Genomic DNA, 12,649 nt, shown 5'->3' with positions numbered 1-12,649 from the left:
AATCTTTAATTAGCAGTTAATGGAAGGGTTCGGTGTCGGCTCATGATACCCATGATTTTTTTCCTGAATTAGATTTCCGCCTATATTTTAGTGTGTTTTATTCAAATGCATTTGGGCTTTTTAGGATGTTTTTTGTTATCCATATTGTGTTGGCTCAAGTTTGATAGTGTTTGTTCATTCTACAACACATTAGAGAAAATGTGATTGTTGTGTTTTCACTTGAAAAAATGTGCATGCATCTTTCTTGAAAAGGAATTGGGGAGCGTCTCAAAACATATTAGAGAACGAAAAAAGTAATTTATTCCATTCCAAGTACGGATGTCTTAGTTAGATGCAATATCAAAACTAGGTCATATGTGAATTTCAATTAGATATTCCCTTCCTTTATCCTCCATCCAAGCGATCCCGGGGGAAAATGAAGAGATGATAAAATAAACAAACACATGTATTACTGAATCACTTCCGGTCAACCAGTTTCTTACAAGAGGCTACAATGTTAATCAATGTCGAGCATCCTTGCAGGGAAGGAAATATTACATTTAAACTAGCCCGCTGATAGAGTGTTTTAACTATTAATCACCTAGACTGCAAAAAAGCATAACACACACACACAATTCAATTACCTAAAAGGATATAGGTTCCAGAACATATTCAGTATTTCTCCATGCAGATTGTAATGATATCTAAGCCATTTCTGTGCATTTGAACCAGAAATTTGAGCAAACTGATGCACAAAACAGCACATTGTTCAGCACTAGTTGGGTTTTCCTGCAGCAGCAGCCTTCCTCTGGCTACCAACCTAAGATATCAATTTATCGCTGATTTTCACTTTAAAATGAGCGTCTCTGCCTTGCTTCTGCGGCCGATACACGTATTTCTCTTCCATTCAAATCCTGCATGATAAGAGAAATGATATGTAACCATGGATTTCATCAGGATGAGGAAAAGAGCTATTAACTCACATCAACAACATCAAGGATCAGTGTTTCATATGAAGTCCACCAATATGAGCAAGGTCATTAGCATGAACATAATTTACCATCTACCTCCACACACACACCTTGAAGAAGAAATAAAGAACAAAAGAAAGAAAAAAATGAATGAACACTCTCAAAAACCAATAGAAGGTATTACAACATTTGAAGCAGAAGAATCACATTGCTAGCCAAAGATCACAACATAAACCTCAAATCTCAATGTGAGCCAAAAAACTTATGATGCTTACAACTATACTTTCAAATCAAAAACTTGAGTTACATGACCAAGACTTTCTGATATTAATAACTTGCATTCCATTATATAACAAACACCCATTTGAACCCATATAGTATAATACCTAAATCATTTATCAATCGAAGACAACAGTAGCATACAACATATTAGAGGGGGGGGGGGGGGGGTGAGGGGGAGAAGAAGAGAGGTTGTTGAAAGCAACATCAGTCCTTAAATCCAAGGAAATATAGTATCGTAGGGTGGATAACACTCCTTCATAGGACCATACATTTGGCACAAATTTTCAGAGAATGTATAAATAATAGCTTCATACTAAGTCAACGATATAACTAATAACTTCACACACAGTCATTGATGAAAAAGAGATTTTTCGAAGTAAAAAATTTTAAGTTTATGTACTGAAGTTCTTACCACACCGTCCAAGGATTCAATGGCACTATTGACCTCATCAGCAGAATTGTAAGTTACAAATCCAAAACCTCTGGAACGACCACTATCCCTGTCATAAATCACCTTAGCTTCCACTACTTCTCCCTGTTCACTAAAGAGTGACTTGAGGGCAGCATCATCAACTTTCCATGAAAGATTGCCCACATGAACCCTGTTGGAGCTTCCAAAGCTTGATCCACCACCTCTGGCACCTCTAGGGGAAAAATTGTCGCTTTTAGGTGGTGGAGGTCCTGCATTCACCCTTAAGGGCCTGCCATCAAGTTCCTGCCATCATTGTAACATTTATAAGTGCTTGTAACAAAATTTTTTTAAAAAAAAAAACATTTACAAGTATTTTTTATGTACAGCAAAGAAAAAGCAGACAAAGAGCATCACAAAAAATATCATTTTGCAACTTAAATTATCAGCCTCCCTCCCATGAAAGAATTTCAATCTTCTAATTTAAGAGTTCCATTATATGGAAGTTTGAAAAACTTATATCGACTGGATTCGTAAGAAGAGTATGTGGTTCTCATGGCAAGATTGATAACTTTGACAAAGATACTTAACCAACAAAAGCAAGAAAGTGGAATACCATTGGCCATTCCAAATAATTTTGCCTTACTTCACAGAAGGTAACAATGGAAAACAACGCTACCATAGAAGGATAAAACCATGTACATAAACAATATGACCTCTACGCCTCAGTAGAAACTTCAGCACATGGCAGGGCCGAGTCGAATACGCACAGACTTACCCTTGCAACAACAGAATTATTGTTTCCATGTAACTCACAATACAAAGCGCACTTACAATCATTTATTTAACCTAAATTAGCCATTTTGAATTTATTACTTTACTCCAGACCATCACCAATGAATTGTAAATTACATTGGACCATAAATAGACAACAACATACATATAAAAGCTACAGCTTTACAAGATTTGAACTCAAGTTCAATTCACAACTAGTACAAGTTCTCAGGTTAGTTTAAATTAGTTGAAATAAGGAAGCTTAAGTAGTTAAGATAAGATAATGTATTTACAAAGAAGTTCACATATGGGAATCCAAGTGATAGACCAACCTTATTAAACCTTATCTAAACCCATCTTATCTTTAAGAATCTATCTAAAACGGTTAAACCTAAACGGCTAAACCTGACTTTCTTCAAGGTGAAGTGAACAAGGCCATTCTACTGAGTATTAGATGGTGTAATTGTACAATATACTCCCTCCGTCCAAATTTAGTTGTCACATCAATAGTCCGAATTACACCATCAATGTGACAATTAATTCCGGATAGAGGGAGTACATGACCACCCTTCCCTACATAACTAATGTAAACAAACACAAATCTCATACAATTAGCTTCAAACAACATACGCATAAAACACAAATTAACTCAAACAAACAATCAGAAAATTCAAGTTCAACTAGTTAAGAATTTTACATAGCCATTGAATTGCTGAGCAGCTGCTTCAACTTCTTCAACTGAGGACATGGTCACAAATCCAAACCCTCTGCTCCTTCCAGTCATTTTATCATATATAACCTGCATAAATTCATAACAATTTTTGCTTAGTAATGTCACCCAAACAACAAATTTTTCAAATTACCCAAAAAATACTCAACATACTTCATAATTAAACCCCTTAAATTACAAATTTTAAACCAAATTTACATGCAAAACAACCCACATAATTTAACAAAAACCCCATAAAAAAAAAATAAACAATTAATATAACAAACAAAAACCCATAAAATAAAAAAAAGAAAATTTGAAATTATCTCAACCATTTCAACAGTACCTCAACATATATCATAATTAAACCCCTTAAATTACAAATTTTAAACCAAAATTACATACAAAACAACCCCTAAAAACCCCACATAATTTAACAAAAAAACCATAAAATTACAATAAATAAAACAGAAAATCTGAATATACCTCAACCATTTCAACAGTACCAGCAGCACCAAATAACCCAGCAAGTTCAGCACTGTCAACATTAAAAGGAAGATTACCCACAAAAAGCTTAAGGTCAGGGGAGAAGTTAGGCTGTTGTTCACCATCATCAGACAAAACATCTTCCTCTTGTTCAAACTCAGAAGAAATTGCAACATTTTGAACAAACCGAGAAGAAAGGGATTGGTAACGTTTCAAAGAGGGAAAAGAGAGCGAATTGGGCAGCGTTTTGGAAGGAGAAGAAGAGAGGATTGAGAAGAAAGGGAGTGAAGGAGTAGCGGATTTGGATAAAACCAGCGTTTTGGGTGCTAAAGAAGCAAGGAAAGAAGTGGAAGCCATTGTTGAGAAGGAAGAGATAAGGCTGCTGCTAAGAAATGGGGAGAAGGAGAGAACGATAAGGTTTTAGGAGAAGCTGGAAATGGGTTTAAAGGGTGAATAGGGGTATTTATCTTCACAATTTAATCAACTTGGATTTTTTTTTAAAGGATTTTTTTGCAAAAAAATCAAACAAGTTGTGAAATGATATTTGTAGTTTGGTGGATATTTGTAGTTTGGTGATTTGGGTGGGCTTGATAGAGGAATTGGTAGTTTCTAGTGAGAGGTATGGGCTTTGGTTTCATTTGTTATGCATTGTGATGAAGAAGGTGGTAATGAGGCTAGTGACTATGTGGTTATAAATGTGATAAATGTATTATGAGTAGAGTTGTCCACTCGAATGTTCAGGTTGGGTTTGGGTCAGGTTATTGTAGATTAGGTCAAATCATAGGTCATTCTGAAGTAATGGACTTATCTATGTAGGGCAGGTTTAGATGAGTTGTGTACGGTTGAGTCATGCCGAGTCTCACATCCGATCAGGTTTGGGTCGAATGTAAGTCAGGTCAAATTTAAGTTTATTCGTATGGTGTTTGGATAGGGTTCACTTCGGGTCAAGTTTAAACCAATTCTATTAGGTTTGATACGGGTTTGTAGCAAGTCCTTGTGGGTCGGGTCATTATTGAATTCGGGTCAGGTTGGATTGGTTCATTGTCAAAGCGATTATTTGGGTATGGTCAAGTTCAAGTCGAGTTTAGTGTGGTCAAGTCATTGTCGTGTTTGGGTCCTCTATTTCATATACCGATTACAAAAAAAAAAAAAAAAAATAAAAAAAAAATAAAATAAAATAAAAAAAATATTACATTAGGAAAGTGAAAGACATGCAATTATTCACATTAGATGTTTTATATTTAAAACTCACAAATTCATCACTACTAGGTAATTATGAGGTTTTATAACCATGTCATAAAGAGCCTTGGGTTTGACACAAACTATATAGCATCAGTTCGATTTAAAATTGTCTCGACAATAATATTCATTCTTAATAGAAAAGATTTAGAAGTTCAAGTTGGCTAGATTGAATTTGAATTGAGTGGAATATAGGCTGAGTCATTGGCAAGCTAAATTGAATTTGAATAGTGTCAATAACTAGTTGGATTGAATTCAGGTTTTAACGGTTAAATTGGGTTCGGGTCATCCTTAGGTTTAGGGCGTGGTTCGAATCATATTTTCACATCTTTAGTACAATTTACATTCATGTTTGGGTCACTATTTTTTCGAGTTAAGTGGGATAATGATTATGTTCAGGCAGCGTGTTAATAATTAGTTCTGAGCAAATTGAATTTATATGCATGTCTATCGTAGTTGCAAATAATTGCATGTCACTTAAAGAATTGAGTGCTATTAGATGATTAGGATTTAAACTATCCCCTCCAACAATAAATCTCTATCTTTTCAAGCATTCTTAACTTTTGAACTTATGTGCAAACTCAATTTAGACTTTCTCTACATCCTTTTCATAGAGGCCCATGGTATAGAATTTGATAAAGATCCATTCAAAGTATTTTGTGTCAAAAATGAGATTGTTGTTTGTTTCACTTGTCTTATGATTAATAATATTAGACGTGCTCTCTTGTTTCATACTTCTCTCCCTCCATTGCATAGGTATTATGCTCTTGAAATAACAACCTATCCTCTTAAATAATTTCCTAGTAGATTTAGTTTATTCAGCACTCTAGCTCAAGTTTTATTTGGTAGAAATCCCTCATATGATCACATTTAAAACTTTGGGTGCTAAAACTTTCCTATTCATTCAGCTACCGTTTCAGTAAATTAAATCCTTGTGTTTTCTTAGATTACCCAACTTAAATACTCCCTCCGTTCCACAATGGTGTTCTTGTTTGGAATCTTTGACTTTTTTTAAAAGAGAGAATCTTCTAAATTTCTCTTAATCTATAAGAACAAATATAGTCACGTGGGATCTAGTTTGATTCGTCTTGGTGAGTAGATTATTAATATCTAACTTTTATAATTTTTGTTGGTGTAAGATTAAAGATATTTGCATTCAAAGATGGGTAAAAATTTACATCGATTTACGAAACATAAATTTCATTTTGAAACGGAGGGAGTATCATGGTATCGATGTTTGGATCTCATTTCGAACACATTCCCATACAACAATTTGGGTAAAGTTTGTAAATGTGACCACAATTTTTTAGGATGGGATGATCCATGACCTTTTCTAACCCAACTTCAATACCTAAGGGCCCAATAGTGATAACCCACTTCTCCATCTCTTAACCTCCAGCCCATCCTCCTTACATGCGCCAGCTCTCCTTGATTGGGCCAGCTCATTAAGCCCACTCATATCATCCTCATCAGCCCATGCACCATACCAAACACCACTAAACTACGACTCCTTTTTTTTTTTTAAAAAAAAAAAAAAAAAAAAAAAAAAAAAATTATTATTGCACCATTTGACACAAAAAATCTCACAAAATGTAAGTAGTTATTATATCTGTGTTATCATATACCTTTGCAATATCAACTAGTAGACATTTTCACAAAGGGCAACCTTCCACGACCTTTCATTAATTTTGGATTTTAGATCTACTTTTAGCATACAACACCTCTCACTTTGAATGTGGGATTCTCTTCATTGGTTTAGGCCAGAATACTCCATTTGCTTTTATTTACGTACTTCAATTTCATTGGGCACGTATGCCAATGAAAAACTTTTACCTATAATATCTTTAATTATCTATTAATACAAATTATATAAATAATTAATATTTGAAAATTATACATTGCAATCATTTCAAGAAGTGTCCACATGATTTATTTTATTTTATTTTATATCACTAACATATATTGGTCAAATTAGATTATATAAATAGTACAATAAGTCAATATGAGACACTTAAATAAAAATTGAGAGAGTATTATTTTATGTAAATATGTTGTTATTCTTAAAAATAGAAATTGTAAATATATTATTTTTATGCCAGAATTCCCAGCACATTTAGAACTATCACCATGAAGTACAGAGTATATATTTATAATCAATGCAATACACTCAAGAGGAATTCTACACAATTTCACATCTACTGCTTATGTATACTTAAACTTAACACAAATCATCAAACAAACCAATAACGCCACATATCACACAAACCAATAGCGTCACATATAACATTTTCCCCAACTCTTTTAAACCATCACACAAATCAATAGCGCCACATAACACATTTTCCTTAACCCTTTTTTTAAAAAAAAAATAAATAAAACATTTATATTAAAATCATTAACAAAGTCAATTCATTACAGTAATCAACATTATTTCTTTCACATTCCCACTAACTTAAATACAAATTATACAATGTTAACACTTAAAGACTTTAGACATTCCGTAACTTGTATAATATAAATAACAAAATGAGGTGTTTAACTTTCTTAAATTAAAAATACACCTCAAGAAAAAATAATCTATAAAAAATAACATGTGCATCAAATGGGCCATAGGCTAGTTAACATTTTAAAACTCATACCATACCTAAATTTAGAGCTGTCAAAAATTGACTCGAATTGGTGAATCCAAACCGTTTCAAACTGTTCCAAAAAGGAACCGAACCGCTAAGAACCCGTATTTTTAAACCGTTAACCGAACCCGACTTTTTTTTTAAAACCTGAAACTGAACCGATTTGAATGTTTGATAGCTGTTAATGAACCGTACCTATTATTAAGCTGAACTGATACAAACCGAAACCGATAACAACCCGAACTGAGTACTTCCGAACCCGATAGCAACCTGACCCATTGTAAACTGAAACCCGACAAAAATCCGATAATAAACCCAAATCGTTTATAACCTGTAACTGGTTAGGACCGAACCGTTTATAACCCATAATAAATTATGACCGAACCGTTTACAACCCGTAATCGGTTATAACCAAACCGTTTATAACCCGTAAGTCCGTAATCCGTTATGACCGTAGAGTTGTTTTTTCTTTTTATTTTATTTTATTTTATTTCTTGGTATATTTTATCGATAGTTAACAAAAGGATTTAATTTGAATTACGAAGTATTTATATTAAATAGGTTTGGAATTTTGATGTCATTGAAACTCTTATGCTAAAATATATCGTCCTTTTACGAGTAATGGCTTATGGAACACTATATTGTATTTAAAAAAATCTAAATCAAAAGCTATCTCTGGATTTGTTATTATTATTTGATCCTGAAAATCCTTATACAAAAAAGGGACATAAAGCTAAACAACTAATCAATAATCCATATGATCTATTGGAATTACTAATTATAGATAGTTGAGGATATACATATACTAGAAGATATACATTAACAAAACCCGTTTAAAACTAGCAAAATCAAGTGTCAAACTAGGGGTGGCAATTCGGGTCAGTGGGTCGGGTTCGGGTCAGATTTCGGGTCGATTTCGGGTTACGGTAAGAAACAATCAAAAATAGTGTAAAACTTAATATTATTACGAAATATGAAATTTTGGTCAAATCAGGTCGAATTCGGGTTCGAATCGGGTCGGGTTCGGGTTTCTCTCAGTAACTTCGGGTCGGGTTCATTCGGGTTATCGGGTCGGGTCAGGGATTGCCAGCCCTATGTCAAACCGATCGAGTTCAACTCGAACTGATTATGACCTGAACCGATTACAACCCGACCCGATTAAGCCCCGATATGTTTTGACCCAAAACCCGCTAAACTGAAATAAAAATAAACCAAACCGAAGACCCAATCTGACCCGACAATGATTTCAACCCGTTATAAAGCGAACCCAAAACCGAACCGCAAACCCGATTGACACCCAAACTTCACATTTACAATAATACTCCCTCTGTTTTTAAATAATTGTTCCACTTTCCTTTTTTCGGCCGTTTTTAAATACTTGCTCCATTTCCTTTTTTGTAAAGCTTTTACAATATTTAATTCATTTCTCACACTTAATGGACCCAACATAACACTATCTCTCCTCCTATCTTCCACTATTTTTTCTTTTTACAATTTTCTATTCTCTCAACTACCCCACTACCTCTATATTTTATTGTTTTCTCCAATTTCTCCTAAAACTCCGCGCATGGAGAAAGAAAAATAGAGCAAGTATTTAAAAACAGAGGGAGTACGGGGAAAATACAAGAGACGTGTAATAATATTTGATAATTAGTGGATACAAATTAAGCCTCAAATTCCTGCTCCAATATTCAGAGTGGCTTAGTCGGTCGGACTCATCAGCGCGGCTCTCTATCTATTTTGCCGGAAGTTTGAACTCAGGTATAAGTTCTACCCATCAACTACTTGCTCTGATCAATTGCTACGATCCCAAGTTTTTGTTCTTTTAATTTATTTTTTAACATAATTTTGATTCAAGTGTTGCTATGTTTTTACACAATTACTATACTGTATCAAACTGATTTTTATACCAGGTATTACTTTTGATCCTAAATCTTTCTGGGTTTCACGATTCTGGATTAACTTGACTATATTACTGTCCTAGGATTTCTTATGGCATCCGTTTTCGACTTTCGTATCTATTTTTTTGGTCCGAATAGTTAATCATATTGGTTATGAACAATATACTAGGCTATAAACATGGTAACTAGGGCTTGTTTGACATCATTTTTAGTTTTCAGTGGTGTTTTCACTTTTCAGCTGTCAGTTTTCAAAATTTATCATGATTTAGTTTTTGTTTCATTATGTGACATAAATAATACACTTTTAAAAAACAAAAAACCAAAAAACAGAAAACCACGACGATGCCAAACGAACCATAATCTACATTGACTAAAGATATATTAGAATAATATATCTTAACAGTATAAAACTTAATAGCCCTTTGTCAAATTATATAAAAGTTGTCACTTGTAACAAATGAGTATAGAAACAATAGTTTTGTGTGACAAATGAGTATGAAATTCAAATTTGTGCGACATTTAAATATAGTTGCAATGGTTATGTAGTATAAATGTATTAACCATTTTTGTTCAATGATCAGAATTATTATTCTTTCTTTATTTCTGAAGTTTGAGTAAATTACGTTTATGAAGTATAGAAAATTTTCATTGTAACTAATTAGAGGAAAATTCTTGATATACCTTAGCTTTTTCTATTTCCCTCCGTCTTTTGTTGATGATGATACCTTAATCTTGTTGTGTGCTTGGAAGTTCTGTCACATTTTTGGACCCATTCGTATAAAGATAGTAAATAAGTGCAAGATTATCATATGTAAGAGATTTTTGTGTGCTGCCCTGCTTTGTGTAATATGATTTTTCTTTCCAATGGAAATTCAAAATAAACAAAAATACAAATTAAAATGCTAGCCACTCATTTTTCTTACTCAAACACAAGAAAGAACAAGGTTACATTGACTAATCTGCTTTGAGTTTGTCATATTTGTTTGTTGGCTGAATTTGGTTGTTGATAATTTGTTATCTAAATGACAACATTGCAACCTAAGTTTTGATTTTTATGTTTGACTGTTTGTATCTATGGGCAATTGCTTTGCCAATTGCCAACCCTTTTTAAGGCATACCTACTAAGAATTCGATTCATTATATTGTGATTGTGTGCATTGCGTATTCAATTTGATTTCTGTTACATTGCTTAAATAATCGATTCCTTGATTTGTGCTTGTGTGTGTTCAAGCTTATTCAATCTGAGCTCTGTTAGACTGTTACATAATAGATTCCTTGATTTTAACTTTTGCTTGTTCAAAGATAGTCATTTATATGAGGTCTATTGTAAAACATTCAAAGTATTCGATATAAGGTGTACGTACTTATAAGTGTGTAATTTCTTAGGCAAATACAATATGATGAAGTGTTCAAGAGAATTTATTTGTTTCCACTGAAGTGGTGGAATTTACAATTCTTGAGTAGCTGCTGAGTATTAGGGTTGTTGTATTGTGCAAATCTCCTCAAGCCGGAGAGTATTCCATTGATCAATACACACAGGATTACAAAGTATCAGTCCAAACTATATTAGGAAACCATACATAATAAAATATTATTTCACAAGTAGCATAACAATATATTTCAAACCTATGATGAGAATATTCGGTGCATATTCTCTATCAAGGTTCCTCTCTGATCTGTGAACTGGCATGTTTTATTCTACTTGAGCTGCTGTTTATGTGAATGCTCATGCTGGTATTGTTCTCTGTATCGTGTTATTTTTAATGTCTTCATATCATTGGGAAAGTTATCGTACTTGTTATGTCTTCTGCCTTGAATGTGGTTTGTACAGTTCTATCTGACTTATAGCAACAAGTTTTTAATTTCAACGAAATAAAAGTGTATTACAATGTTTACATTAACAAGAGTTGTTTAAACCAGTTGAAACTCGACATGAATTGAGTCCTTTGCCCAGTTTTTTAACTAAAAATTAATTCGAATAAGTGCCAATAGATCATCAGAGTATTTTCCTATTTGCCCTGTTTTTTTTATAGTTCTATTTTAAGTGAATGTATTTTTGGTTTTCTCTCGGTTGTATAAAGATGAAGACAACTTTCTTGAATTACTAATGATATGGAAGGTCTTGTGGTGCGTGAAAAAGTGGTAAAATACACATTAGACTTCGTTCTTTTTTCACCTGCATAACCCTTAGTTGAACTAATATGAATCTATTTGCACTTCGATTTATTTTTAAAGATGAAAAGAAACATATACCACAATAGCTTACAAACCAAAATTTGTTACTGCAGAGAACCTTTGATGTGCTTCAAGACTTTATAGTATTTTGAGTGTTAAAACTAGCATAAACTTATAAAATGAATTCAATCAAACATACTGATCCCCTGAAATCTATGTACATGTTTCAAATGTGCACTTGCAGAATCAGATAAACAAGAAAAAAACAAGGCATAAATGGGATTTGTCATTGTGATTTCTGTGCCATTACTACTACTAGTCCTAATCATAGTTTTAGCTGCTTATCTGCTTGGAAGGGCTCGAGCTCGTACAGCAGCAGCGCAGCATTATGGACCTCCTGCTCCGCCCTTCAGAGGCCCACCACCTTCAGAAGGAAAACCATCGCAAGTTTAGTTACTTCAGGTACCTGTGAAGCTGTAAGTCATATAAGTGAGTATTTACTAGGTTTAAGTTACTAGACACACAGAAAGTGGAGTTCATCTAGGCGCATAGGGCCTATATATTTAGCATGCACATGGGAGGTTAGCATGCACATAGGAGGGCAATCTTTGGTTCGGTGGTACATTTTCTCTCTTGTTTTAGTACAGTGGTACATTTTTGTGTACTACTATACATATATAATGTACCATTAAAGTATAAGTTATTTGAATAGTACTTCTTATATACTATTATGCATGTAGTGGTACTTTTTGCCATTATATTTTTCACCCTTAGATTCCCATTATATACAAAAATGTCATCCTATTTGCATCTTTAATACATAGGGCCTATGCACCAAGAGTTTTCCCAGGATAATTCCTTGCTTGTGAAATTACTCCGTACATGATTTATACCTGAATCTGTTGTTTATCTGCGTATAGCAAATTATTTTCAGCATGTTTTGATACTTATGTTTTGATGTTTATTTATCTTGAATCTTGGATTGAAATGAAATTTGCTCTTTCTATTCTACAAACATTGAAATGGTATGGATGTTGGTTAGATAGTATCATTGGGTATTGTAAATTTGATTACACTACTGTTTCTTTTTATTT

At 33.4% G+C, this 12,649-nt stretch overlaps 1 protein-coding gene and 1 long non-coding RNA gene across 2 annotated transcripts; one reads left to right on the top strand and one right to left on the bottom strand.

Annotated features, from left to right (window-relative positions):
* Positions 1 to 424: 424 nt before the first annotated feature.
* LOC145616342 (RNA-binding protein CP29B, chloroplastic-like) lies at positions 425 to 4,052 on the bottom strand. Its single transcript, XM_081671048.1, has 4 exons — positions 3,611 to 4,052; positions 3,113 to 3,214; positions 1,645 to 1,947; positions 425 to 893 (listed from the first exon to the last, which is right to left on the bottom strand). Exons 1-4 carry the CDS (start codon positions 3,965 to 3,967, stop codon positions 831 to 833), a joined length of 825 nt encoding a protein of 274 aa, XP_081527174.1. The 5' UTR covers positions 3,968 to 4,052; the 3' UTR covers positions 425 to 830.
* A 5,063-nt stretch (positions 4,053 to 9,115) lies between these two features.
* LOC145617982 (uncharacterized) lies at positions 9,116 to 12,322 on the top strand. The gene is made up of 2 exons (XR_014107826.1): positions 9,116 to 9,240; positions 11,800 to 12,322. It is a non-coding gene; the product is annotated as an uncharacterized LOC145617982 (long non-coding RNA).
* The last annotated feature ends 327 nt before the right edge of the window (positions 12,323 to 12,649 follow it).

Source organism: Chenopodium album, chromosome 26 (genome assembly GCF_948465745.1).
Source record: "Chenopodium album chromosome 26, dcCheAlbu1.1, whole genome shotgun sequence".
NCBI classification, from domain to species: domain Eukaryota; kingdom Viridiplantae; phylum Streptophyta; class Magnoliopsida; order Caryophyllales; family Amaranthaceae; genus Chenopodium; species Chenopodium album.
Note: the sequence above shows the minus strand (reverse complement) of the source record. Positions and strands in the feature narration are given on the sequence as shown.

Bases quoted from the DNA above. Each gene is read 5' to 3' on its own strand.
- LOC145616342 (XM_081671048.1), bottom strand. From the start codon at position 3,967: ATGGCTTCCACTTCTTTCCTTGCTTCTTTAGCACCCAAAACGCTGGTT. The intron at 1,948-3,112 runs GTAAAATTCTTA...CAATGATGGCAG, and splicing joins CTCAGCAATTCAATGGCTAT to GAACTTGATGGCAGGCCCTT. The intron at 894-1,644 runs GTAAGAACTTCA...CTTATCATGCAG, and splicing joins TTGAATCCTTGGACGGTGTG to GATTTGAATGGAAGAGAAAT.